The following is a 27,279-nucleotide window of genomic DNA, read 5'->3' as shown; positions in this document are numbered from 1 at the left end:
ACGGAGCCCGACGGCCGCAGACGTTCAGGTCAGTAGAAACTTCATCTCAACAGACGCTGTTTGAGATCATACTAACACATTAAAGACTGAGCAGGGTTAGTTTCCATTGTTCTCTAGCTCTTTTTACAGAGTTACACTGTCATACGTGTGTGTGTGTGTGTGTGTGTGTGTGTGTGTGTGTGTGTGTGTGTGTGTGTGTGTGTGTGTGTGTGTGTGTGGCCTCCCTGTTCCAGAAGAATCTCTGCAGCTGTCACTCTCTATATATAGACACACACACACACACACACACACACACACACACACACACACACACACACAGACACACACACACACACACACACACACACACAGAGACACACACAGAGACACGAGCAGAGGCCTAGTCAATCTGTTGTTGTTGTCGTCAAATGTGTTTATTTATCAAGTTGTGTCTATCTGAAAGAATTTGACATATAGTTCATGAACTGAAGTCTTGAGAACAATCACCTCCATCAATCAAACACGCTCATGTTTCTGTGCTTCTGATTTCAGAACTTGGTGACATGTTCTAAGTGATGATATGATTGACTGTTTCTGATGGACTCTGTTCTGCTGTGAGGTTTGACTGATCGTGTGTCTGTAGTGCGATGGCGTCGTCTGGTGAGAGCAGCGCTGCGGAGGATCAACAGGTTCCTCATCAGGACGAAGAGCCGTGTGTTAAAGATGTTCAGTCGCGTTACTTGCGCTGTCCTTCACCCAGGTCTGTTAAACCACACACATCCGATAATAGAGCTCTGTTAATCGTGAAGTTCACCCGCTGCTGTGATGATGCTGAGCATGTGTTTGATCTCTCACAGTTTCTCCATGATGTCCGATCGCTTCTCCACCGTATCGGACCGATTCTCCATGATCTCCGGCTCTGATGCAGAAAGTATCTTCATGGATCCGATTCATCTGTCCTCCTCCATCGCTGCCAAGAAGATCATCAATGAAGGTGTGTCAATCAAGACCTGCTTTATGCTATTGGAAAGATCAGACCTGCCTAATTCACATCATCTTATCCTCATCAACGTACAGGACAGTGATCTGATCCGGCGTGTGTCCTGCAGTGGTCAGAATAGTTTTGGTGTCTTGTCTCATGACTCTGTCCGTCTGTTCCCAGAGCTGAAGTCCAGGGAGGTCCGGACGCCGGTGACTCCTGACAGCATGCTGGAATCGGCCGAGCAGCTGATGGTGGAGGATCTGTACAACAGGGTGAAGGACATGATCGACGACCGCAGCCCCTACAACACGCCCTGTGTGCTGGACATCCAGAGAACGCTGATCCAGGACCGGCTGGAGGCGCCCTTCAACCCCGTCGACGAGGTCTGGACCAACATCTACATCGCAGAGAAGTGAGTCGCATGAAGACAATAATATTAATATATGTGGACTTTTCTAAAGCTGGAACTTTAAAAGTCTTACGCCCAGTCCCAGACTGAAAGAACTGAAAGAAACTTGCACTTAACTTGATCTTAAAAAACAAATCAGTGCCTTTGTTTTGTCTAACTCATCAGTAATGTTTTTTTTCTAAGGCACATTTATAAAAAATACTTAAATTTCCTAATTAAACTATGACCTAATCCTGTTTAGGCTACACAGCACAAAATGCTTTTCTTACTTAGATTTTTTTGTCTTGTTTCCAGCCAAAATATCTAAAAATTCTTAAATCAAGAAGGATTTTCTAGATGTGTAAAAATGATTGTATTTCTTTCATAAAAAAAATAAGTCAGCATTAAGTGAGTTATTGCTTAAAACAAGCAAAATAATCTGCCAATGGGGTAAGCAAATTAATCTAGTTGTCTGCTTGAAATAAGATTATTACCCCATTGGCAGATTATTTTGCTTGTTTTAAGCAATAACTCACTTAATTTTGACTTTTTTTCTTTCTTTTTTTGCTGAAAACAAGACAAAAATCAAAGTAAGAAAAGCATTTTTTGCAGTGTAAGTCCTGTCTATAAAACCAGGCCTTGAAGTCTTAATTCACCCTTCCACAAATAAAGGCCTAAAAAGGTGTTAAATCAGAGCAGAACATCTTACATTCATTGTTTTCCAATGCAATAGTCTAACGATTCTTCAGTCAAGATAGATTTACTTGAGATGTTTGAGAGTCTTGTTTTCTGAGAAACTAATCGAAATGAACTGAGTTTATAATTAGAAGATCAAATATCTGTCCATGGGGAATGAAAATATGTTTTCCCTTCGAATTAAGCAGATTTTTCTGAACCCATTGGCAGATATTTGGTCTTTGTTTTAATCATTCACATCATTTTGATTTATTTTTCAGAAAACAAGGCTTCTTGAGTTATTTTGTTACTCCTGTATTTTTATGAATAAGCATTTGCATTGGAAAACAAGACAAAAATACTGAGGAAGAACATCACTTTTTGAAGTGTGTCTAATAAATGACTGACGAGTGTTATTGTGTTTGTTGTATGTTGTATTACTGTGAGTGAGTCGTTGTTGTGTGCCGCAGGTCGGTGGCCGTGAATAAAGCTCGTCTCAAACGCCTGGGCATCACTCATGTGGTGAACGCGGCTCACGCCACTGGCGTCTACACCGGCGAGGTCTTCTACCAGGGCATGAACATCACCTATATGGGCATCGAGGTGGACGATTTCACAGACGCAGACATCTCTCCTCATTTCCGCACGTGTGCAGAGTTCATAGACGACGCTTTGCTGACACACAGAGGTGAGTTTAGAAAAGGTTCTCTCTTTAATAATGATTCTTTCGAGGGGAAAGAGAGCTTAATGGGACTTCTTTTTCAACATATGTTTTCCTAGGAGAAGCTAAGGGTTTAGTATGTAAATATTTCTTAATAATTAAAGGATACGTCTAATAATCCAAACAGATGAGCACCATGCTGTTCCTGTGGTAGATAAACAAACTCCAGAAACTGAATTAGCTCAGCGGCCTGGACTCTGTCATGTCTCACTCACTTATTTTTAGAGTTCGTGACACAGATAGACAGGAACCTCTTCACAATCTGAATCAAGGAGAGCGTCAGACACTAAGATCACGCTGACATGTGCTAGCAGTGAGGAAAGTGCTGGTTATAAAGGTGAGAATTATTAGTCTAGAACTGCATCTCTTCATTTAGTCTTCGTTATCATGACAAAAACATTCAGAGCAGAACATTTACGTCATGTAAATAAGCTCTGACATTATAATCTAATTATTCCTATCCAGGGTCAGTGAACCCAGTGCTGCAGTTCAGAACTCAACCACTAGAGGATCCATGGTTCTCCCAGAAAACTCGTATGACTTCTGCTGAACGCATTTATAAGAATGTTAGAGACTGACAGGCGCAGAAAACCTTCACTTTCAGTCATCTTTTTTAATACAATGATTGTAGACGTCACCATTCAACATCAGCTCTCGATTTGCACGGAAGCAGGAAAGACATATGGGTTTGGAACAACAGTAGTGAGAGTGAATGATTAGACCACTGGATTTTTGGGCAAACTACTGGCATGGCATTTCAAATTAAATATTGTAACTTCATTTCGGATCTGGATGTGGCTCATAAGCTCAAAACTCCCAATTTTAACAGTAAGAGTTCATCTCCTTTCTCTGACCAAATCCCTTTAGAAAGTTTGACCTGCTGTTCATTTGGTTTCGTATGAATGGTCTCCTCCTCATTGTGTTCCTGACATCAAGCTCCAGGAGAGGATTTATGAAGGCATGGCTCATGTATATTAATTAGGTCATGATGTGGCTTGATAATCCAGAGCACTCAGTCACATGATTCATTAATACCTTGAAAAATTGTTGGCTGCAGGCCTTTTGCGAGGAGTTCACATGGCATTTCCATTTTCAGTTTGTGTGACAAATATGATGAGATTATACTAATATGAGGTGTTTTTATTCCCCTTCATGTAGGCAAGGTGCTTGTGGACTCTATGATGGGCGTGAGTCGGTCAGCGGTGCTTGTTGCTGCTTATCTGATGATCTTCCAGAACATGAGCATCATGGAGGCTCTGCTGGAGATCAGGAAGAAACGTGCCATCAACCCCAACGAAGGGTTTATAAAGCAGCTGCGCCAACTCAACGAGACTCTAATGGAGGAACGAGACGAAGACGACGACGACACCCTCAGCCAGTGCTCCGTGATCGACGCCCGTGCTCGTCTTGACGAGGAGGAGAGCATGTTTGGGGTCAAAGCCGAATCCATCATGGTGGACGAGGAGGAAGACAGAGGCAGCGTCATGAGCAGCATCGCATCTTCAGCCGCCGCCGCAGCTCTGAAAGCAGGACTCCTTGGCGGCCCAAACAAACCTGACACGACGGTGACCGGCGAGGACCCATCGCTCCCTGGAAAAGACAGAGAAGATGAAGATGGGGATGTGGACAGCATGATACGGGAGTGGCAGAAGCGCAACGAGAAGTACCAGGATGATGACTGGTGGGAGGCCCAGCTGATGTGCGACGGGGGCGACGGCGAGTCTTTGTTGGGCGACACGAAGAAGCCGAACGCGAGACCGGAGGACCTGGAGAGCGTGACCAGTGAAGATGTGCGAATGGTGAAGGAGCGCATCGGCCGCCGTCCCCGTCGACCCGCTTCAGAATCAGGCTCCACGACCAGCTGCAGCAGCTACTCCGATCTCTGGAAGCAGCGGTTGAAGGAGATCGAGGAGCAGGCCGCCGCACGATACCGACTCAAAGAAGGCGACGAGGACAGCGAGGCGAGCCAGAAAAGAATCGACGACGACGTAGAGAGCATGCTGTCCGACACCAGCTCCATGTACAACTTCTGCAAAAAGAACAAGGAAAATCTAACGCCTCTGGAGCGATGGAAGATTAAGCGAATCCAGTTTGGATGGAACAAAAAAGAAGCGGCGGCTGAGAACGGAGAGAAAGCGGAGGCCGAGACCGAAGCTCCCGCTCCCTCGCTGGAGGACGTCAACTTAACCGCGTATCAGACCTGGAAACTCAAGCAGCAGAAGAAACACGGCGGCGAAGAGAACAAGGACGAGATTCTGGAGATGAGTCGAGCCGAGGACCCGTCCACGATCAAGAAAAGACAGCGGCGAGAGGAGCTTCTGGAGCGCACCAGGAAAACACTGGAGGAGAGTCAGTCGGTGTGCGGATGGGAAACCGAGAGCGCTCTGAGCGGCAGCATCCCTCTGTCTGCTTTCTGTGCCGGAGCCTTTCCGTCCGCAAGTGTCGCAGGAGACGATAACGCATCTGTGCTCAGCGGAAGGTCTTCTGTCCTTTCAGGTCGCAGCACCCGATCGCAGCCTCCCGTTCCCCAGGAGCCTCCCGCACCTCCTGCCGCGGTCATCGGTCCTAACGGAGAGCCCATGGTAAACATCGCCAATATCCAAAACTGGATTGCCACCGTGGTCAACGAGACTCTGGTGCAGAAGCAGGCCGAGATGATGATGGGAGCGAGTCTAGCCCCCTCCAGAGCGGGATCAGTGTTCAGTCTGGGACGAGGAGTAGATGATGACAAAGCCTCAATGCTGAGCGGATCCACGTCCTCAAGCGTACTGTCCCGAAGTAGGGCCGAATCCGTCCTGTCCGCGGCTGGGAGAGCTCGCTCCGTGCTGTCGGTCGGCGGTCGAGCCGAATCCGTGCTGTCTGCCGGAGGAGCGTCTAACCTCTCCTCTGTGTCTGGGTTGGGCTCCCGGAGGAGCAAGATCACTACGACCAGCGTGCCGCTCTACAGCCTCTTCCAAGACCAGGTGAACCTTCACAAACTGGACACCATGGAGAAAGAGATCAAGTCTGACATGCGGGACAAGATGGCATCCTATGAGGTGAAGAAGATTGCCGAGGACAACAAGCGCAGCACGTTATACAAGAAGAAAAAACCAAAGGAGGAGGAGGACGACGACCGAGACGATCACAGAAAATCGAATGGATTTGATGATTTGGTAGCCCGTTCCTCTGAGAAACCCAAACCCAAAAGAGATTACGGCCGTTCGGGAATACTGAACCTTCCCGCTTCAGCCAGCAACCCCAGCAGCAGCATTGATGAATGGCTCCAAAACGTGAGACCTCCTCAGAGCAAACCTAAACCGTACGAGGGAGACGGAGAGCCGCCGCGAATGTCTCGGCCGTCGCACGAAGGCATCGAGGAACCTTCGGAGTTTGACTTCCCGAGCCGCAGGAGCTCGATTTCAGTGAACGTCGACGAAGAGGAGGAATATAACTTTGCCTCAAGATTTTCATCCAGGCATCCGGCTGACGAAGACATGGATTTGGGTCGAGATCCCAGTCCGGAGTTTGACTATCGATCTCGGAGATCCCCTCCTTCTTCGTATAACGGCTTAGGCGAAGACAGCAGCTACAGAAGCAGGAGATCGTACGCCAGCTATGAGGACGAGGAGAGAAGCAGTTACCAGAGCTCCTCCGTGAAGCAGAAATCATATGAGAAGAGCGAGACTGCGAGGACTGCTAGAACAGCACAGGGAGACGAGGAAGATGAGGAAATATCTGCTTTTATTGCTCAGATTAAACAGAGGGCGAGAGCACGGGTGGCGGAGGAAATGGAGGACGATGAAGTTCTTTCTGCGTGGAGGAAACAGGAGGAGTCAAAGCCACACAATCACAATAAAAACTAGGAATAACACGACTGTTTATGCCTCAGAATTAAAGATGGCCTTATCTACGTAGATATAGAATTCTATAGCGGTAACGATTCATTGTTTCCTATGTGTGAACTGACAGGCTTGCATTCGTAAAGACAAAAGTGTTCAGTGTGAGACTCTTGCTTGATATGGAGCTCCAGTCTGAGCTGTATATGAACATAGAAGAAGATAATATCACTGCATTTATTATAAAGTCAAATGTTTACAAAAGTCTCTTGTGTTCAGGATTTATGACAAGAACCACACAAACCTTCCTGGCGCATGATTGGAGTAAAGAGCATAATAAATCTGCAAATCCTGAAATATGTATTAAAAAAAACTATATATAATTAATAATAATATATAGTGAAAAAATTCAATGTGACCCCAGACCACAAAACCAGTCTTAAGTAGCACTGGTATACTTAAATACATTGTATGGGTCAAAATGATTGCCAAAAATCATTAGGATATTAACTAAAGGTCATGTTCCATGAGGATATTTTGTAAATGTCCTACCATAAATATATCAAAACCTAATTTTTGATTAGTAATATGCATTGCTAAGAACTTTATATGGACAACTTTAAAGGTGATTTTCTCGATATTTCGATTTTTTGCACCCTCAGATTCAAAATTTTCAAATAGTTGTATCTCTGCCAAATATTGTCAAGGGAAAACTTCAGATTTCAGATAATATATAAATCTCAATTTCAAAAAAATTACCCTTTTGGCTGGTTTTGTGGTCCAGGGTCACATATATGGTTCATTTAACACAAATAAATAATAAAAGTAATAATAAATAATTGAAATTTAAAAAAAAAATGAAACGATTTTTTTTTTTTACTTGATTCAGACAATTGTCTGAATAAGTGTTTTATTATTGATAGTTGTTTATCCAACGTATACAAAAACGTAATTTCAAAGTGTTATTGTGTAGGTCCTTTTTAAACAACCACTGTTCAACAAACAAACCACTGCTAAAAGAATCAAGCATTTCTGTAATTATTGTACAGAATCTGTGACAACTAGCCCCGACCTATGTTTTATAAAATTGGCTAGGCAGGGTTTGTATGCTCAAGAAAACAAACAAACAGAAGAATTTGAAAATTAAATATTATTGAATGATGTGGTTGTTCTGAAGTTTTAGGTCAGTCAGGCAGAGGGGTGTGTGTTTGAGTGTAAGTGTGAGTGTAAGTGTAAGTGTGTGTGTGTGTGTGTGTGTGTGTGTGTGTGTGTGTGTGTTGAAGCAGCGGTAGGCGGGGTTTCACTCTCACACTAAATATTCAAAATGGCGGACAGAGGATCAACGACTCAAGATGAGCGCTCGACTGCAGGTAATTATTACATTTTACATATTCATATTCCCCATCCGCCTCGCCTAAACAAAGCCAAACACACGCGCAGACCGTCTACAGACAGAAGCGACCGCAGTGGCGAAGATGGTTTATTATTCAGGAGATGATTTGAGTGCGTGAGCAGCAGATGAGAGTTGTTTGTCCTGTACAAAACTCTCATCATTTGAAATGGCGCGCGTGCGTGTTGCATATTCACATAATCTCCTGCTTTAGCACAGCGCTCGGGTCAGCCGGTGACCGTGGGTTAAACCGCTCGGTTCGGTCGTCTGTTCGGCGCTGAGGTGATGTTTGTGGATGTTGTGAGTGTGAGTTAGCAGTCGTGCTATCAGCGCGCTTTGTGTCGTTCGGCCGCGACAGAAACTCAACGGCCGCTCATTTGCATATTCATGCGTTTGTTTGGCAGTGAACGCGCACGCGTGATGTTGAATAATAATTCGGAACTTTAATCTGCGTTGTGGCGAACTAAAACAAAAGAAAACTTCAGCCCGAGCTTTCCCTCTCGAGATCAACTGTTTGCCCTAAGGGCAACATAAATACCCCGACTGTGTGCGCGCGTGTGTGTGCGCGCGCGCGTGCGTGAGTGAGTGTTTGGGGTGATGTTTATTTTCTCCAACAGGTAATAAATGACAAACTCTGAAAAGTTTCCCTTTCTCAAACGCGCCTGCTGTTGAATAATTCTCGTGTAAAGTGGCTCGAGAGGAACTACATTAAAACCTGCAGGAGTGAAATTGCGGATTTGCATAACATCAGCTGCTTGTTTAATGCGTTTCATTCTTGTGCATAATTTAAACGTCAGTTTCATTCCAGATGAGAGACGCGTCACACTATTTATTTATCGCGCGGATTAAATATACAGCACTGCTCATGAATATTCATGAGGACAAACGCAGTGTTCATGAATGATTAATTTGTGAGCGCTAATGCGCGCGGTGTGATTTGCTTTGGATGCTGAGTGCATGTGAGTTCTGTGGAGGATTTCACCTTGTTCTTATTTCAGCTTCTCTTGTGTCTCTCAGGAACATTACATTTGCATTTATGCATTTAGCTCAGTGCTGCTCCTACACAGCATTCAGGGTCTTGTCTATGTGTTATGTGTGTGCACTGCATTAGAATTTGTCCCAGTTTTACACACTACTATGATGATGATGATGATGTAGTGTGGACCTGGTGTTGATCTGGACTAGCCTTGGACTAGTGTGGTTTTGCAGACTTGCGGTGACCAATGCTATTTTCAAACTTTGCAATACTTCATTTTTTTCTCTCTAATGAAAAGTTCCTTGAAATTGATTTTTTTTTTTTTTCAGCTGTAATAGTAATACAGCAAACATCTAGGGACTGTATATTTGTTTTGAATGATTTACCAACATTTCTACATAGCAACTAAACAGCAGATCATACAAAATTGGACTCTAATTCATTAATTAACCATGCTTTCTCACAAATATTTGATCCTACACATGAAAAGCTGTTTTAGCTGCTGGTCTTCATATTAACATTTTCTATGAGTAACAGCGTTGTACTTGTGGCATTTCATTTATGAGCTTCAATAATACATTTTACCAAATGAAAAATGGAAACGTATTTTGTTAAGCATCTGGTCTGAGTTTGTTTTAATTTGAAAACGACCCGTTAATAAAGTCTTGCTCCATTTAGTGTGCCAGAGGCTGGTGCTGCAGGTTTAGTTTCAGTCACCTGGGTTTACTGTAGTATTCACACAACAGAATGAAACTGTTATTTGATAACATTAAATAGAGTAAATGGCATAAAAAGATAAATCGGTAGTGATCTCATGAATTAACACATTAATAAAAGGTCATGTAAATCAAGGGATTAAAAAAAAAAAAAAAAAAAAGGTGATTGAAATTTACCTCAGAATTGCAAGATGTAAACTTGGAATTGTGCAATGAACGATTCTGAGATCATATCTTGCAATTATGGTTTTCTCAGGTAAAGAGATAAAGTCACAGGAACTTTTTTTTTTTTTTTTTTTTTTTTTTAACTACTGCTGTACCGTTACTGTAACATCAGTGCACTGTCACTGTAGTATCATTGTAACACTGTAACATCACTGCACACTTATTGCATCGTTACTGTAGCGTCGCTGTGATGTTTCTGTATGGTCAGTGTAGCATCAGTGCGCTGTCACTGTAGTATCATTGTAAGATTGTAACATCATTGACAGTGCAGCACGTCCTCATTCGTGACCGACTCTGATCCGGTCGTACATGAGAGCAGAGATCTGTCTAGTTGCTATTATTACATTAAAGGCACGGCAGAATTGGAGCGCATGATTGGCAAACACGGGATGATGGCTTAATTAAAGCTGATGAATATTAATGAGTTCTTGAGGTCTAATAGAAAAGTTTGGGCTGCGGTTGAGTTGAAATGTTTCTGTTCTCTGAATACTTCATTTCTCCTGCGTTGTGCCTTATGCCACTTATCTGCTTTAAATTATGCAGCGCTGCGTTCAATAGTTTGAAAGGCTAATTAATTGCTTATTTAAAATTCTATTAATTAAATCATTTGCATAATGCATTGTGTGTCGGTTAGCTTACTGAAGCCCTCGCAGCGGCCGTATGTAAATGCTGTTTCTCTCAACTGTTTTCTTTGGAGTTACAAAGATCCGTCTGTCTGTCTGTCTCAGTGGGGTTGTTGTCATGGCGACAGCTCGAGTTAAAGCCACATGACTGTGTTTGTGTGTAACAGTGCAGCAGATGAGTGCAGTAAATGTGTGAGTCTTTGAGATCAAGAGCTTCCTTCACCTTTATCAAACTCGGGTGTGAAACGCTCTTCTCTGAGCTGCAGGACGACTTACGCAGCACGTAGTAGTTAGTGGATAGTTCAGTAGGAACCATTGATTCAGTCGGGTGACCAAACATCATCTGTTTCCCAGCTGGAATTTTTACATTTTCTAAAATGTTCAGGTTTTGACTTTGTCCTACAGTTTTCATATTTGCTGAAGGTATCACTGAAAAATAGTTGACCAATAGTGTGCAGGCATTGGTCATAATCAACCAATCATGGCGTGTAAGAAGGCAGGATGTACAGTATGGTCTGACACCACCAAGGCTGATAATATATGGCCCTGGACCACAAAACCAAAGTGTCTTAAATAGCACAGGTATATTTGTAGCAATAGCCGACAATACATTGTATGGGTCAAAATAATCCATTTTTTGTAAAATTATGCCAAAAATCATTAGGATATTAGTAAAGGTCATGTTCTATGAAGATATTTTGTAAATTTCCTACAGTAAATGCATCAAAAAATAATTTTTGATTAGTAATATGCATTGCTAAGAACTTCATTTGAACAACTTTAAAGGCGATTTTCTCAATATTACATTTTTTTTTTAGATTTCAATTTTTCAAATAGTTGTATCTCGGCTAAATATTGTCCTTTCATAACACACCATACATCAATGGAGAGCATTTTATTTAGCTTTCAGATTATGTATAAATCTCAGTTTCCAAAGTTGTACCCTTATGACTGATTTTGTGGTCCAGGGTCACACATATGGACTGATATGTGGGTTAATATTTTTTCTGTTTGGTCGATATGTCAGAAACAGGACTCTTATTTTGATGCTTCCTGTCATCTGTCATTATTAGTCGATCGTCTCGGTTTAACAATTAAATTATCGCACAGAACTTTTAAACAAAGTTTGTAAACATTATGTGAAAAAGTATTATAAATGCTGTAATTTTTAATTTGTAAATACATCTTTATTTATGAAAAATACTGTAACAGAATCAATAGTTATGATTTTGTAATTTAAATAATTATTTTTAAATATTCTTTCCCTTATTTTTCATAATATAATTTTTTTTTAATTTTTATAATTTTCATGATATAATTTAGTAGTAAATATTATTTAAAAACATATAGAAATTCGATTTCAGCAATTGTTAAGCATGTGTTTTTACTATCTCTAAATAACATATTGATATTGTATATATCAGCCATCAAAAAAATCCATATCTGCCAATCAAAGTAGAGACTGTTGATAGGAAAACAAAGACAAAACCTGTACATTTTATGCAAGTTAGAAACAAAAAACAAAAGTATATTTGTTGAGTGAAGGTTTGATCCGCTGGAAGAGTGTTAAGCAGGTGAAGGATGTTGATGTCCGTCGGTGGGTGAGTTCTGAGATGTTGTTTTGTGTAAACGAGCTCGTCCGGTTTGACTCCAGGATGTTTTGAGACGTGGTCATTAGCGACACATTCTTTCATCGTAGCCGCGTTGCATGCTGGGAAGCGCCCCCCCCCCCCCACCTCCAGTAATTAAAACAGTCACACACGGCTGGTAATTGGCCTTGTCTCACTTCTCCCTCGCTGTTGTGCTCGCCGTACCTCCGTCCTAAAAGCTATCCAATTAATATGCTAATGAGCTGATAAATATTTATGAAAAATGTTGAATTATGCAGGAAGCTTTCAGAGGTCCGTGCGAAATGAATTGCGTGCCGAACTTCAAAGCGGCGCTCCTCTAATGAGCGGCGGGGTGTGAGATTTGCATACGCCTTTAATCAGCTGCATACTGATTAACTTTCATTATGGATGCGGCGCTTCCAGATGTAGTCTTTGTGTTCCGCTCGCCGTCCGACAAACAGCCGGTGTTCGCTAACGGATGCGTCGGCGCCGGAGTCGTCCGCTGTCGCCGATGCGCTGCTTCCGTCGCTGACCGTCGTGTGTCGTAGCGGCTCCTTTCAGGTGCGCTTTGGGTCCTGGACTCAGGTGAGTCGATTGGAAGATTGGTTTCGTCTATCTGCTTTCGTGTCTAATACTGCAGCTCTGTCATCTAGGACTGGCTGATATAGTGAATAATACAATCTCTCTTTTTCTGATTTGGGTTTTTGTATTGTTTAATTAGGTAACTTAAAACTGCAGCATGAGAGTAAGATTCTCTGTCTAAAGAAAGTTCTTCTCCAAGTGCAGCACATGCTGTAAACGTAAAAACAAATTCACTTGATATCTTTGCAGAGAAGATGCATGAGATATGAAAGCAAATATTGTACTTAAACATATGTTCAGAAAAACAATCTAAAACATGTTTCTGAGCCAGAATGTAGACATTCAGTTTTAGAGTTCAGCTCGATTGATTGAATCCCTTTCATGACTGTGAGTATAACATCAGCAGATGATTATTAACCGTAAATGAAAACAGCCGCAGCTTTCAGTCGTGAGCATCATCAGACATACAGTAGTAGTTCTGCACAGCTTTCTGCTTCTCCAGTGCCTCTCTGTGTAAACATGCGCTTAATGCATGTGTTTGACCATTGTGTTGTTCATGAAACAGCATCATTAAACGCGATGCTCAAATTAAAGAAGCTCAGCTGATGTCTCATAACTTTGTGTCTGGTGTTTTCAGCACAAAAACATTCTGTGTTAATATCAGCACTAGAGATTAGGGATGCACCCAATGTTTGGCAACTGAAATTATTCAGCCGAAAATTGCAAAAAAAAACTCTTTCGGTGTTCAGCCAAAAAAGCGAAAAAGCTTAATAAATGATAGCAAACAATCAGGTGATGTGATCAAATAGAGGCTTGCACTAATGCAGCAAACATGTGGTCAGTGTGGAAGCATTTAAAACTGTCAGAGAAAGACACAAATCATTGCAAGCAGCGACAGCGAGAGACTGTTTAGAAGCGCATCGCATGTCTTCATGAGAAGAGAAAGGTTACTGTATGATGACTGAAATCATCCATTAGTCAATCAACTCCAGAACGTTCTGTTGTCTAATACACCAGACACCAATTGTGTTTATTCTGACAGCAGCTCCTTAGCCAGGGTTCAAAGACCAAAGATGACAATCATTCACAAATCTGCTGCTGCCAGCAAAAACTAGGACTGAGCTCTTCTTGCGGGTTTATAAAACTCAACATGTTAGTATTGTCATTTTACTGCTGTTCTGTCAAATAAAATTAAAAACAATCATTACAACAGCTCTATTAATGCATTTATTCTAACATTCAGCAAGGCTGCATTTATTTGTGCATTAAAACACATGCCTGATTCAAGAAGGGTCTTAAAAATGGCCAAAGAATATTATTTTGCTTATTAAAAAGTTATTAATTTTAAGCTAAATTGTGGTTTGTTGGTAGGCTATAATGTCTACTAGAATGTTACAAATGTTCAGTGTTAAATTAATATTTTTAAATAGTTGTTTTGCAGCTGTGGCCTAATGGTGAGGGAGTTGGGCTTGTAAACCAAAGGTTGCCGGTTCGATTCCCACACCGGCAGGGTTTGAAGGTGGGGATTGTGAATGAACAGCGCTCTTTCCACCTTCAATACCATGACTGAAGTGCCCTTGAGCAAGGCACTGAACCCCCAGTTGCTCCCCGGGCGCTGGAGTAATAGCTGCCCACTGCTCCGGGGTGTGTGTGTGTGTGTGTGTGTGTGTGTGTGTGTGTGTGTGTGTGTGTGTGTGTGTGTGTGTGTGTGTGTGTGTGTGTGTGTGTGTGTGTGTGTGTGTGTGTGTGTGTGTGTGTGTGTGCACTTGGATGGGTTAAATGCAGAGGGCCAATTTCGAGTATGGGTCACCATACTTGACAAAAAAAAAAATGTGTTCAGTAATCAGCCTTCGGCCCAGTGTTTAATTTGGTTTGGCTTTGGCCAAGAATTTTCATTTTGGTGCATCCCTACTGTAAATGAAATGAAATTGTGTCAAACCATTAGATTCAAGTGAAATGATGAAATCACTGTCATCAGCAGATTGGTAAATGTCGTCTGGTTGCCCTGATTCTTCATGTTTTCTCTGTGCTCAGATTCCAGCGGCGGTCCAGCAGATCTGAGCAAGAGCAGTATGGAGAACGGAGCACATGGAGGTGAGCGATGATCTGCTGAATGCTGGCGTGTGTGTGTTTGTCTCTGATTGACTCTGGTGTGTCCGGCAGGAGCTCAGGCCAACGGTCTGGACGGCCACAAAGCAAACGGACAAGCGGCAGGTTCGATCAGCAACGTTCAGGCGCAGGCGCTGCTCCAGCAGGTACGTGAAGCACACACCTTTACGTGTCTCCGTGATGCCGGTGTTTGTTATCGCTGCCGGAGAGTTTAGTGCGGCGCGTTAATTAAACGGCGCTTCTGTCGCTCGGAAACAGGCGGAGGAGAAAATGCAAATCCATGCGGAATTTATATGCGCTGCATAATGAGCTTTCAGTTAACGAGAGCCGCTTCAGAATATAGAACAACACTCACAGACCACAACTCCTGTCAGCGGCTGTCAAAACAGCTTTTACAGAGACGTTCACTTAAAATTATAACTCATCATCATTTACTCTCCCTCATGTTTGTTTCTTCTGTCGAGCACTAAAGAAGATGATCTTCAATAACGCTCCATCGGTGAATACGTTTTTTGACTTCCATTGTTTTTGTTTTCTATACTGGGAACCAGAAACTATTTGTTTGCCAACATTCTTCAATAGATATTGTGTTCAGCTGAAGAAACTCCTGCAGGTTTGGAACAACTGGAGTAACTGATGACAGATTTTCATTTTTGGGTGAACTATCCCTTTAAGATATTGTAATTGCTCATGTGAGATGCCTAGCTTTGACCAAATTAATCTTATTATTCTTGAGTTTGCAATGAATACAGCCTTTGATGCTCATATGGTGTAAAAATTCACAAGTTACGGTCAAGGTAGGGCGGGGCGATATGGCAAAAAATTTAAATCTCAATTTATTTTTTATTTTTTCTCGATTTCTTTTTTTTTTTAAATGATTTTAACTAGTTAACTTGAAAGTGTGACTACATGATTTGAGTAACTTTTTCTTTATTAACCCTTTAAAAATAGAATAATAGAAAATTCTATTCCAAGTGCAGCACACATGAAGTCATCAACATGATGTAAATGTTAAAAAATCACTTTTCCTGATTCCTCGATTTCTAAAAGATAAAATCATGGCAAAACAATAAGTTAAAAAATCACCCAAGCCCTAAATCAAGGTATGAGCTACTCAGATGAGGAGTATAAAACTGCTGATTTTGAAAAGCTTGACGTTAATGTTTCTGAGTATGAAACTCTCTCTCTCTCTCTCTCTGTCTGTCTGTGTGCAGTTGAGTTTGACTCCAGCGCAGCTGTTGTTGCAGCAGACGCAGGCGCAGCTCCTCGCCGCAGCCGTGCAGCAGTCAGCAGGTCAGCAGAGCAGCACCACTGGAGCCAATATCTCCGCCTCCGCGGCCACGCCCATCACGCTCTCCCAGCCCATTCAGATCGCGTCTGTAAGTGACTGACATCTCACTGGCCAATCAGATTACAGATTACTGACACTCCCACTAACACCACATCCATCTGAGAACAGCTGCTCAATCACAAACAATAAACTAAATAATAGAGAGAAGTTGTTTTTGTAACGCCTTCTTCTGTTAGTATTAGAGCTGTGCGGTTAATTGAAATTCGGCGTCAAACGATCATGAAAATGCAGTAATCGAGATGAAACGATTATTCTGCCCCCTCACCAGTGCTGCGCTTTAACTCCTTCATAAAAGCCTAATTTCACATGCAGTCAGCTAAATCATGTAACCTGACTTTGATAAAACGGGACGTGCTTGATTTATTAATGTTTCTTTGGTGTTGTGTTTTTAGTAGCACGTAAGAAAACTTGTGCAAAATGAGGCGCTTGGTGATTATTCATGTAAACGCTTGTCAGTTCTGTCTTAAATGATCATAAACAGCTGAGGATGAAAATCCGTGTGTAACAGTAGATTGGATCCGTGTGGCTCTTAAAGCGGCAACACGTAATCTTCCTTCTGCCGTCTCTGTGCTTAATATTAATAAAACATAAAAATACAAAGACAGAAATCACTCACTGCCCTTAAATGAAGAATTTTTATAGTTTTAATAAACAAAGCATGTTTAACTATTAGAGTGAATTTTACATTCAAATAATTACATTCAGTTTCTGTAGTATTGTTAGACTACTTTAGACTTATTCAGTATTTTTTAAGCACTGTTTTTTATTTTATTTATTTATTTATTTTTTATCTTTTTTCTTGCTGTATTGCTTGTGTTTACAATATTGACCAAAATAATTGTGATTATGATTTTTGCCAAAATTGAGCAGCCCTAGTTAGTAAGTTATTCTATACTTTTCAAACATGTTTGGGGTTAAATAATTTTTTTTTCATCAAGGATGCATTAAATCAATCAAAAGTGACAGTTTTTAATGTTACAATAGATTTCTATTTCAAATAAATGCTGTTCTTTTGAGCATTCTATTCATCTATGAATCCTGAAAAATAAAATCTGGTTTGCACAAGAATATTGAGCAGCACAACTGTTTTCAACATTGATAATAATCAGAAATGTTTCTTGAGCAGCAAATCAGCATATTAGAATGACTTCTGAAGGAATAAATTACAGTTTAACAGATATTCACATAGAAAACTGTTTAAAATGGTATTAAAATTTCAGTTTTTACTGTATTTTTGATTAAATAATGCAGCCTTGATGAGCAGAAGAGACAGTTGTGTAACTAAAGTTATAGTGTTATGTTATAGTAAGACGTGTGTGTGTGTGTGTGTGTGTGTGTGTGTGTGTGTGTGTGTCTCTCTCTCTCTGTGTGTGTGTGTGTGTGTGTGTGTGTGTGTGTGTGTGTGTGTGTGTGTGTGTGTGTGTGTGTATGTGTGTGTGTGTGTGTGTGTGCGCAGCAGCTGCAGCCGCAGGGATTGAACCTGCAGCAGTTCGTGTTGGTTCAGCCGGGTCACTCCATCGCTCCTCAGCTTCAGCCGCAGTTCATCATATCTCAGTCTCCTCAGGGTCAGACCGGTACGAGCGTCTCCTCCGTCTGCTGATGTAGCCGCTCCTCGTCTGTGTTTCTAACTCTGTGTGTGTCTCTCAGGTCTCCTGCAAGCTCAGAATCTCCTGACTCAACTACCTCAAAGCCAAGCCAACCTCCTGCCAGCGCAGACCAGCATCGCTCTCACCACACAGGTCAGACTCACCTGCGACACACCTGATCCCACACCAGACGCTCTCATAGAGTTGTGTGTGGTGTTACGGCTCAGCTCTGATCTGCGTTTCTCAACAGCATCTGTGGTCGCCAGTGCCATCGTGACCAGTGGAGTTCAGAGGAACTCGAAACCACAGTTGCTTTTGGGAAACGCAGCCCTGGGTGGTTTAGTTCTTCACTAAAAGTTTTTAAATCAAAAGACTCTAATGAAGACTGCCATAATGCAGAAAACTTAAATGGAATCACAGAATCCAGTTACAAAAATAGCATGTACTGTATAATGCAGAATGTCAGAATCCTGGTTGAATAAATCAAAAGTAGAGCTCTCTTCATCAGATCGTCTGTGAATATTAAACCATACAAACTCTGCTTTGTAAAACTTAAGGAATAATCACTTTTTTAGTTAATTTGATTGATGAGACATGCCTTTTGGAAAATGAAAATGAAATCCAGAAAAATTCTAAAAGAAAACACACAAGTAAAGAAAAAAAATCATAAAGATGGTATTTTTGGTGGTTTGGTTTTTGATTGCTGAAATCTAATTAAACTGTGTTAAGGAGAGACACTGCAGGCAAAAATGCATCTGTCAGGTTTGAGATTTTGGGCTTTTTGGTTTTTCAGACTGGTAAAAACCAACACCCCAAAGACACTAAGTGTTTCTTTTATAGCACTTTATCTATTTCTAACTTTTTATTCCTGTCTATATCCTGAAGGTTTTTGCAGAGGGATTTGTTCATATATAATTAGCTTGATTTTATACAACATTTTATTCCCCCCAAAATTGCAAAAAATACGGTTTTCTGCCTGTTCTAAGTATTTTCTGAATTATGAAGTGACAAAATAAGAAACCCCAAATCCCCTCTGAAAAAACATTTGACACTGTCGGAAAAAAATAAATTTAAACATGAATTTTGAAACTGACTTGATCCAGTGTTTAGATGTTTGTACTATAAATGTATGCAAATTAGTGCACATTTCATTATAATGCCTCATTTGAATATTTAAACCTTACATTTTAGAAAACGTGTGATATGACTATTAGTTAATTTTTTTTACCCTATTCACCTGCAGTGTCTTGCCTTAAAACAGAGTCCAGAAAAATTAAATCAGAATAAATTGAATTTGCAAAAAAAATGTATTCTGTCTTTGGCTGTTGATGTTGTTGCAGGCGGCCACACCGACGCGGAAGATCGCCGCTATGCCGGCTCCAGCGGCGGCCGCTCCGAAGCGCATCGATGCTCCGTGTGTGGAGGAGGCCAGCGATCTGGAGGAGCTCGAGCAGTTCGCCAAGAACTTCAAGCAGAGACGCATCAAGCTGGGCTTCACTCAGGTGATTGAGACGATCGAGTGGAGAACGGTGTTCCTGCATAACCGCAGGCTGCAGTTTCAGCATTTCTAGGACCCTATAGTTTTTTTATTATTGTTTTATTTTTTTTATTTTTTTGAATAAAGCGCTTCATGTCTGTGCAGTAAACGGTAAAACAATTGCACCGCAAATACTGTGTTTATTAGTACGTTAATAAATGTAAGATCATTTGAATACAGATACCAGTTTAGAACATCCAGCAGGACAATGAAGTGTTTGCACAGCTAAATAAGCTAAATGGAGATTGCTGACAACGCCTCAAACTCAAGTTCACACAAAAAAGAAAGAAGGAAACACAAAAAATCTATAGTTTCCATGGATCCAGTGTTTGCAACTGTTTGATGTTTGAGTCTGGTCTCCTCTAGATGGCGCTGTCACGAAAAAATAGGGTCCTAGAAATGCAGTCTCTGGTCGTGTTCTGGTCATGTGTGATGCTAATGTGTGTGTGTGTGTGTGTCTGTGTGTGTGTGTGTGTGTGTGTGTGTGCGTGTGCGTGTGCGTGTGCGTGTGCGTGTGCGTGTGCGTGTGCGTGTCTGTGTCTGTGTCTGTGTCTGTGTCTGTGTGTGTGTGTGTGTGTGTGTGTCTGTGTGTGTGTGTGTGTGTGTGTGCGTGTGCGTGTGACTCAGGGTGATGTGGGGCTGGCGATGGGGAAACTCTATGGAAACGACTTCAGTCAGACCACCATCTCCAGATTCGAGGCCTTGAACCTGAGCTTCAAGAACATGTGCAAACTCAAACCTCTGCTGGAGAAATGGCTCAATGACGCTGGTGAGAACAACCCTCATGTGACTATCTTCAGATGGACACCTTTAGCAAATGTCTCACCACTGAACAGATCTCATAAATAGATACTATTATAGTTCACATGAAAATGTTTTTTTTTATATTTTCTCTTTTCATTTTTATTGTGAAGTTTTAACTAAAATAAGTTTGTTTTTGTAGAAAAATAATAAAAAAAATCTAGTTTTTGATTTAAAAAAAAAATGTAGTTGCTAATAGTTATTTCAGTTTTAGTTATTTTAGTATGAAGTTTAACTAAATTAAAATAAGAAATGTTTTTTCATATTTAATCTGAGTTTAAATGATTAGTTCACTTCCAGAACAAAAATTTACAGATAATGTACTCACCTCCTTGTCATCCAAAATATTCATGTCTTTCTTTCTTCAGTTGTTAAGAAATTGTTTTTTGAGGAATCATTCCAGGAGTGTTCTCCATATAGTGGACTTCTTGAGTTTGAACTTCCAAAATGCAGTTTAAATGCAGCTTCAAAGGACTCTAAACGATCCCAGCCGAGGAAGAAGAGTCTTATCTAGAGGAACAATCGGTTATTTTCTAAAAAAAAAAAAAAATGTACAATTGATATACTTCAGCTCAAATGCTGGTCTTGTCTCTGGGATGTGGATAGTCTTTGTACTCCAGTTCAAGACAGTTAGGGAATGTCAAAAAACATCTTCAGAATCGTCCTCCATTGCTGTTTTACCTTTTTTTTTGTAAAGAGTATGTGATCTTCTTTGCACGCTCACTTTGTAAACACTGGGTCGGTACTTCTGCAGCGATGGAGGATGATTTTGAAGTTGGAGGAAGAAAACAAGATGGGAGTTTTTTGACATACCCTAACTGTCTTGAACAGGAGTACACAGACTACAAAACTAGCATTTGAGGTTAGAAAGTATATAAATTGTCAATTTGTCTCGAAAATACCCGATTGTTTCACTAGATAAGACTCTTTATCCTCGGCTGGGATCGTTTAGAGCCCTTTGAAGCTGCATTTAAGCTGCATTTTGGAAGTTGGATGCCAAGGGGGTGAGCACACTATCTGTGAATGTTCGTTCTGGGAGTGAACTAATCCTTTAACATTTATTTTACTTTAAGTAATGCATTTTTTAAAATGGTTTGTATGTTTAAGTTCACTAAAATAGTTCAGCTTTATGCGTATGTAAATGTTTTCTACGCCGCATTAAACGGTTTAAATGCATCTAAATCAGCTTCTGTGCTGTATTTGATTGATAGCAGTCTAAAGTGTCCTGTTACTCTACATGAATTCATTGATCACATGTGAGAATGTGACACACATCTAATAAGATTAAAATACCATTATGAAGGTAAAAATGACTGGAAATCAATTTCATTTGGCAAATAAGAACACTCACTGCTCGTATGAAACACAGATATACTAGACAAAGAATTACTGTCAAGCCCCAGAAGTGTTTGATATGTTTGTCAGCGTCTGTCTGAGAGTTGTCATGTGTTTGCTCAGAGAACATGTCTGCTGACTGCGTGGTGTCGAGTCAAAGCGAAATGTCTCCGGGTCTCTGTGACAGTCTGAACCGGCGGCGTAAGAAGCGGACCAGCATCGAGACCACCATCCGTCTGGCCTTAGAGAAGAGCTTCCTGGAGGTGAGTGTGAACCCTGAGCGCTAGAGAGCAGCAGAGCTCAACTCTAGACACTGAGTCCTTTCTGTAAAACGTATGGCAACAGTTGCTAGGGTGTTGATGTTTTGGAGGCGGGGCTGTGTTTGTGATCTGCAGCAGAGTCAGAAACCGTCCTCAGAGGAGATCACACTGATCGCGGATCAGCTGAACATGGAGAAGGAGGTGGTGCGAGTCTGGTTCTGTAACCGCAGACAGAAGGAGAAGCGGATCAATCCTCCCAGCAGCGGCGGATCGCCCGCATCGGCCATCAAAACCATCTACAGCAGCGCCACGGTGCGGCACTCCGGATCCCCATCCGCTCCAGACCACAGCACTCACACTAACACTGCACAGCTCACTGCGATTCATAAATGCTTATCAAAAACTAGCAAAAAATTAATACATTTTTAAAATATTCTTAAGGCGAGACACTGCAGGCGAATAGGGAAAAAAAAAATAGTTATGACTTTAATTACTCAGTTGATTGATTGCATTGATAATTGTAAACATTTTTTGCATTACAAGTTTTTAAAAATAGTTTAAACATGCAAATGAGGCTTTATTTAATATGCGCTAATTTGCATACACCTCTAGCACAAAAATCTAAAAACTGTTCAAGTCGATTTGAAAATTCTTGTTTAATTTCTTTTACATATTAGTCAAATGTTTTTACAGAGGGAACTTTGAGTATCTCATTTTGTTAGAAAATACTTAACAGACAGAAAACAATGTATTTTTAAAAATTTTGGGGTAATTAAATGTTGTATAAAATCAAGCAAATTCTATCTGAACAAATCCCTCTGTAATAACCTTGAGGATATAGACAGGAATAATAATGTAAAGTGTGATGTGTGTAAGTGCTGCTGAAGTGGAGATTTATGGCTCAGTGTAGGAGAAAAAACTCATTTTGAGAAAACGGCCTTTAAAAATCTGTATTGTAATTGAAATCTATTGACACAAATAGATAAAGGGCTATAAAAGAAACACTTACCAGTGTCTTTGAGGTGTTTTCTTTCCACTAGTCTGAAAAAACACTTTATGAAACACCAACAAGCCCAGAATCTCAAACTTGACAGGTGCATGAAAACCCTGTTTTAGCCTCCAGTGTCTGCCCTTAAATAGTCTATTTTATACTTTACAGTGGAATAATACAATCGTAATGTTTTATTTAGTAATAGTGAATCATAATGAAAAATAGTAGTTATTTTGAATCAATATTGATATTTATACTACAAAAGAACAGCTAATAATTTTATTAATAAAAATAATCATCATAAATCGGTAATAATTATCTAGTCATTGATGTAACATTACAGTGAAATAAAAAATTGCTAATGATTATTTGTACTAAATAAAACTAATAAACAAAATAAGAAATATTATTATTGCATTGTTTAATAGTTTTATTTAGTAATTATGTCAATTATAATAAAATTTGTAGTAATATTTTTTATGATATTAGCATAATATGATGTGTAATATTTATAATTATAATAATAATATAGAAAAATTGTATTGTATTTTCCCCAAATCGTAGAGCCCAACTAGTGTGTTTGTGAATGCTAGCTCTGATCTGCAGTGTTTCTGTGTTGTCATTGATTATTGATTATTGATTACTGATGAGTGATGTTTGTGTTCAGGTGTCCAGCGGCACAAACACGTTGACGGTCAGTCCTGTGGTTTCTCTGAACAGCGGCACCATCACTAGCTTCACCTTCAGCGGTGCGTCTCTCCTGCGGTCGCAGCTTCACCCTCCTCCAGATGTCATGTGATTTAGTGATGAGTCACATGACGCTCTCTCTCTCTCTCTCTCTCTGTGTGCCGTAGGCGGAGCTCTGGGTCAGGTGACGTCGAACGCGCCGTCCGTCATCTCCATGGCGCCCGCCCTGGCCACGCCCGCTCCCACCATGACCACGCCCTCTCTCAGCTCGTCCGCCACCGCCGCCAGACAGGAAGCGGCCGCCGCGCAGGCGGTTTCCACGGCGACGGTCACGCAGGGGGCGGGGCAGCTGCTGGTGACGAGCGCGGGGCTGGGTGGAGCTAATCTGAGCATCGCGGGTTTGAACCCAACCATCATAACGCCCTCGCAGCTGACGCACGGGTGAGTGAGCGGGGGATTATGGGATACTGCTAAAAACATGGTGAAAATATATTCGTTTTCTGTCTGTTGACAGTATTTTTGGCATTAATTATGGAGTGATAAAAAAAGAGAAATCCAGAATCCCACCTGGAATAAACTTGAACACTAACAAAATCAAATGAGAATTATGAATCTGATTTTATCCAGTGATGAGGTTTATGTGCTGGAAATATTTGCAAATTTTTATTACATAAATGAATGGCAAGCCATGAGAGTTGGGAGTTTTTATATATATGTGTATATATATATGTGTGTGTGTGTGTGTGTGTGTGTGAGACCCTGGACCACAAAACCAGTCATAAGCATCAATTTTTTACATTGACATCGTCTCAAATCTGGATAAATAAGCTTTATATTGATGTATGGTTAGGATCGTACAATATTTGGTCTAGAATCAACTATTTGAAAATCTAAAATCTAAATTATTTCAACTATTTGAAAAAAAAATCTAAATATTGAGAAAATTGCCTTTAAAGTTGTCCGAATGAAGTTCTTAGCAATGCATATTATATTACTAAACAAAAATAAAGTTTTTATACATTTACAGTAGCAAATTTTATGAAATATCTTAATGGAACATGACCTTTACTTAATATCCTAATGATTTTTGGCATTAAAAAATTTATCATTTTTACCCGTGCAATGTATTGTTGGCTACTTGCGACTGGTTTTGTGGTCCAGGGTCACATGTATATGTAATATGTATATATGTGTGCGTGCGTATATGTTTGTGTGTATATGGAGAAACAAGAACTCATCCATATCTTATTGCACTTTAAAGACTGAAATCTACAGACCCAAATAGATAGTTGTTGTTTTTTTCTCAGTTTACAGATTTATTTCTCTTTATATTCTGAAGATTTGTTCATATCTCATGAGCACTGATTTAGACAACATTGTACTGATAAAACATGCTGAAAATGGGTGTGTTTTCTGTCTGTTGACAGTATTTTCTGATTTATGGAGTGATAAATAGAGAAATCTAGAATCCTCTCTGGAAAAACCTTTCACATGACAATTATGAAGAACCTGATTTTATCCAGTGATCAGATTTGTTGATTTAAAGAGGTTTGTTCAAAAGGTTGAATAAAATCATTCAGTAAAAGGTATAAAGGTGTGTTTTTAAAAATGGAAAATGTCATTTTTTTCCCTTTGATTTTGGGGTAAATGTGAGGCTTTCCGTAGTTTTCTTCCATGTTAATCAGAGGTTTTGTGATCTGATTGGTTGTGTCTTTGCCGTACACAGATGATTGGCGTGTCTGATGTGTTTGTGTTTGTGTTTGTGTTTGTTCAGCGGGGCGCTGCTGAGTTTGGCTCCTGCTTTAGGAAACACCTTGAGTCCTGCTCTGATGAACAACAACACACTGGCCACCATCCAGGGTAAATACTACACCCTCCATCCTCGCCCGCTTTCACTAAACATCTCAAGCCTAAAAGTAGCTCATAAATCCACAATTTAGGAGAAAACCTTAAAAATAATGGATTCCTAAGTCACTAAAACCAAATCACAAACTATCCTTCTTGCTGAAAAAAGTAATACAAACTAGATAAAAAAATTCTTCAAGACAAACTTTGAAGTCGGCTAGACCAGAAAGTTTGAAAAAGTTTAACAAGTTTAAAATGATTTCCAAGTTTTAAGTTTGAGGATTTCAGTCTGAAAAAGTTTTGAAGTTTAAAGCTTATTTTAAAAGCTTAAAGTTTGATAGATAGCATGATTAGCACGTTACTAGTTACTATTCCAAATCTAAAATTTCCTTTGATAATATCCTTGTTTTCATTAACAAGTTGGGCAAGAAGCTGTTCTTGTGTCCAGTTTAGTTTTCTTCTCCATTTAAAAGGCTAATTAAAAGGCTGTTTATATGCATATCTGCTAATTATTTGAGAAGTGCTGACAATCAGCTGAACATATACTTGTTTAATTGGTGACCCTTAGCCTGTATTTCAGCATCTTTATTTGAATGTGGCAACATAATATCACAATATTTCTATCAGCTAATCTCTGACAGAGACCCCTCCCCCATCAGTCAATCACCGTCTGCATAGTTAATGAGCACGCTAACAAAATGTTTCTTACTTAGATTTTTTTTTTGTTTCCAGCCAAAATATCTAAAAATTCTTAAATCAAGAAGGATTTTGTAGACAAGTAAAAATTTTCTTGTTTTCAATAAAGTGAGTTTTTGCTTGGAACAAGCCAAATAATCTGCCAGTGGGGTAAGAAACAAATTTAAATGCGAAAACAAGATTATTTTTCTAACATCATTGGCAGATTATTTGACTTGTTCCAAGCAACAACTCACTAAATTTTCACTTTTTTTTGAAAACAAGAAAATAATTTTTACTTGTCTACAAAATCCTTCCTGATTTAAGAATTTTTTTATATTTTAGCTGGAAACAAGACAAACAATCTAAGTAAGAAAAGCATGTTTTGCAGTGTGACTCTCAGCTCAACACCTCTCTCTGTTAGTAAAAGTTAGTCTCAGCAGCTTTTTTACTGCTATTTAGGAAAACTCTTAGTGGTAAGATCAAATGTTTTGTGGATGCGGGCCCTGATCTGATGAACATGAAGATAATGAGAGATTGTAAATGTTAGTCGTGATTGTGCTCTAGAAATATAATTACAATTTTTGTCCATCAGCTCTGGCGTCGAGTGGAGCTTTTCCCCTGACCTCCTTCGACGGAAACACCGGCCTGCTATTCGCCAACACCAGCGCTGGAAACCCCGCCCAAAGTCTGGTGACCACGCCCTTCTTCCTCAACCCGTCCAGCCTCTCTCTGCTGCCGGCCAATCTGCTGTCGGCGGGCGGGGCCGGAGGCGGAGCTCTCAACCTGCAGCTGACCGGCGACCTGCAGCAGAGTCCCGTCGCCATGACGACCAAGGGCGTGGGCGTGGCCTCGAAGGCGCAGTGAGCGCGTGCGGCTCCTCCCCCTCCCGTGCTATTACCAAAAACACTTCTTCCTGCGGAGAGGACACGCCCAGGACGCAACTTTGTTTTTCGATCTTAGTTTGCTGAACTAACGTCTAAATTAACCAAAAACGTGACTCTTTCCGATTCTCCACGAGAGATTATTTACGTAACAAGAGTTTATACGGACTTTCTACGAGGCGTTCTGTTGTTTTTATTTGCCCATCGTAGACTATTTCAGATTTCTAACCAAAAGCATTTCAGATGTTTTCTGTTGCGTCGGGTGGAGGTTCCGTCGATGACTTTCTAAACTAGTTCTCTAACTCGACATCACTTTATCAATACGGTTAGAAGGCTTTAATCTAGTGCTAACGGGAGAGATGCAAACGAACTTTGATTCTGAATCGAGTTCAACTGAATCTATTAAATGTGTGAGTGACTCACCTGTACCTGTCTGTCAAATCAAACCTTTCTGTCCCGTGTTTCTAGCTCGTCTTCTAGAGATGGAGAAAGCGCCGCAGGATTGGTCTTCTCTCGGACTGTTACTGCCAACA

General features: G+C 40.6%; 2 protein-coding genes across 3 annotated transcripts in view; both read left to right on the top strand.

Annotated features, from left to right (window-relative positions):
* The window catches only part of dusp27 (dual specificity phosphatase 27), a 6,874-nt gene extending 47 nt beyond the window's left edge, over positions 1 to 6,827 (top strand). The window contains exons 1-6 of one of the 2 annotated variants that reach the window (XM_073841999.1): positions 1 to 28; positions 623 to 739; positions 837 to 973; positions 1,142 to 1,373; positions 2,495 to 2,712; positions 3,904 to 6,827. The exon at positions 1 to 28 is cut by the window's left edge and continues 47 nt beyond it. In XM_073841999.1, coding sequence (XP_073698100.1) covers positions 627 to 739; positions 837 to 973; positions 1,142 to 1,373; positions 2,495 to 2,712; positions 3,904 to 6,590 — 3,387 coding nt within the window. In that variant the 5' untranslated portion in view covers positions 1 to 28; positions 623 to 626 and the 3' untranslated portion in view covers positions 6,591 to 6,827. Of the gene's footprint in view, positions 29 to 531; positions 740 to 836; positions 974 to 1,141; positions 1,374 to 2,494; positions 2,713 to 3,903 lie in introns of both variants that reach the window. The other variant, XM_073841998.1, reaches the window with a different exon arrangement.
* A 1,060-nt stretch (positions 6,828 to 7,887) lies between these two features.
* LOC141336399 (POU domain, class 2, transcription factor 1-like) lies at positions 7,888 to 26,938 on the top strand. Its single transcript, XM_073842000.1, has 14 exons — positions 7,888 to 7,933; positions 14,720 to 14,779; positions 14,849 to 14,940; positions 16,009 to 16,173; positions 17,602 to 17,719; positions 17,793 to 17,884; positions 19,072 to 19,233; positions 19,896 to 20,037; positions 21,528 to 21,667; positions 21,800 to 21,976; positions 23,323 to 23,404; positions 23,510 to 23,783; positions 25,117 to 25,202; positions 26,458 to 26,938. Exons 1-14 carry the CDS (start codon positions 7,888 to 7,890, stop codon positions 26,727 to 26,729), a joined length of 1,908 nt encoding a protein of 635 aa, XP_073698101.1. The 3' UTR covers positions 26,730 to 26,938.
* The last annotated feature ends 341 nt before the right edge of the window (positions 26,939 to 27,279 follow it).

This window comes from Garra rufa, chromosome 6, assembly GCF_049309525.1.
Source record: "Garra rufa chromosome 6, GarRuf1.0, whole genome shotgun sequence".
Taxonomy (NCBI): domain Eukaryota; kingdom Metazoa; phylum Chordata; class Actinopteri; order Cypriniformes; family Cyprinidae; genus Garra; species Garra rufa.
This window is presented reverse-complemented; position numbering and strand designations above follow the sequence as displayed.

Excerpts from the sequence above, each read along its gene's own strand:
- LOC141336399 (XM_073842000.1), top strand. The coding sequence starts at position 7,888 with ATGGCGGACAGAGGATCAACGACTCAAGATGAGCGCTCGACTGCAG. Across the intron at positions 14,941-16,008 it reads CGCAGGCGCTGCTCCAGCAG|TTGAGTTTGACTCCAGCGCA; the intron begins GTACGTGAAGCA and ends GTCTGTGTGCAG. Across the intron at positions 25,203-26,457 it reads CACACTGGCCACCATCCAGG|CTCTGGCGTCGAGTGGAGCT; the intron begins GTAAATACTACA and ends TTTGTCCATCAG.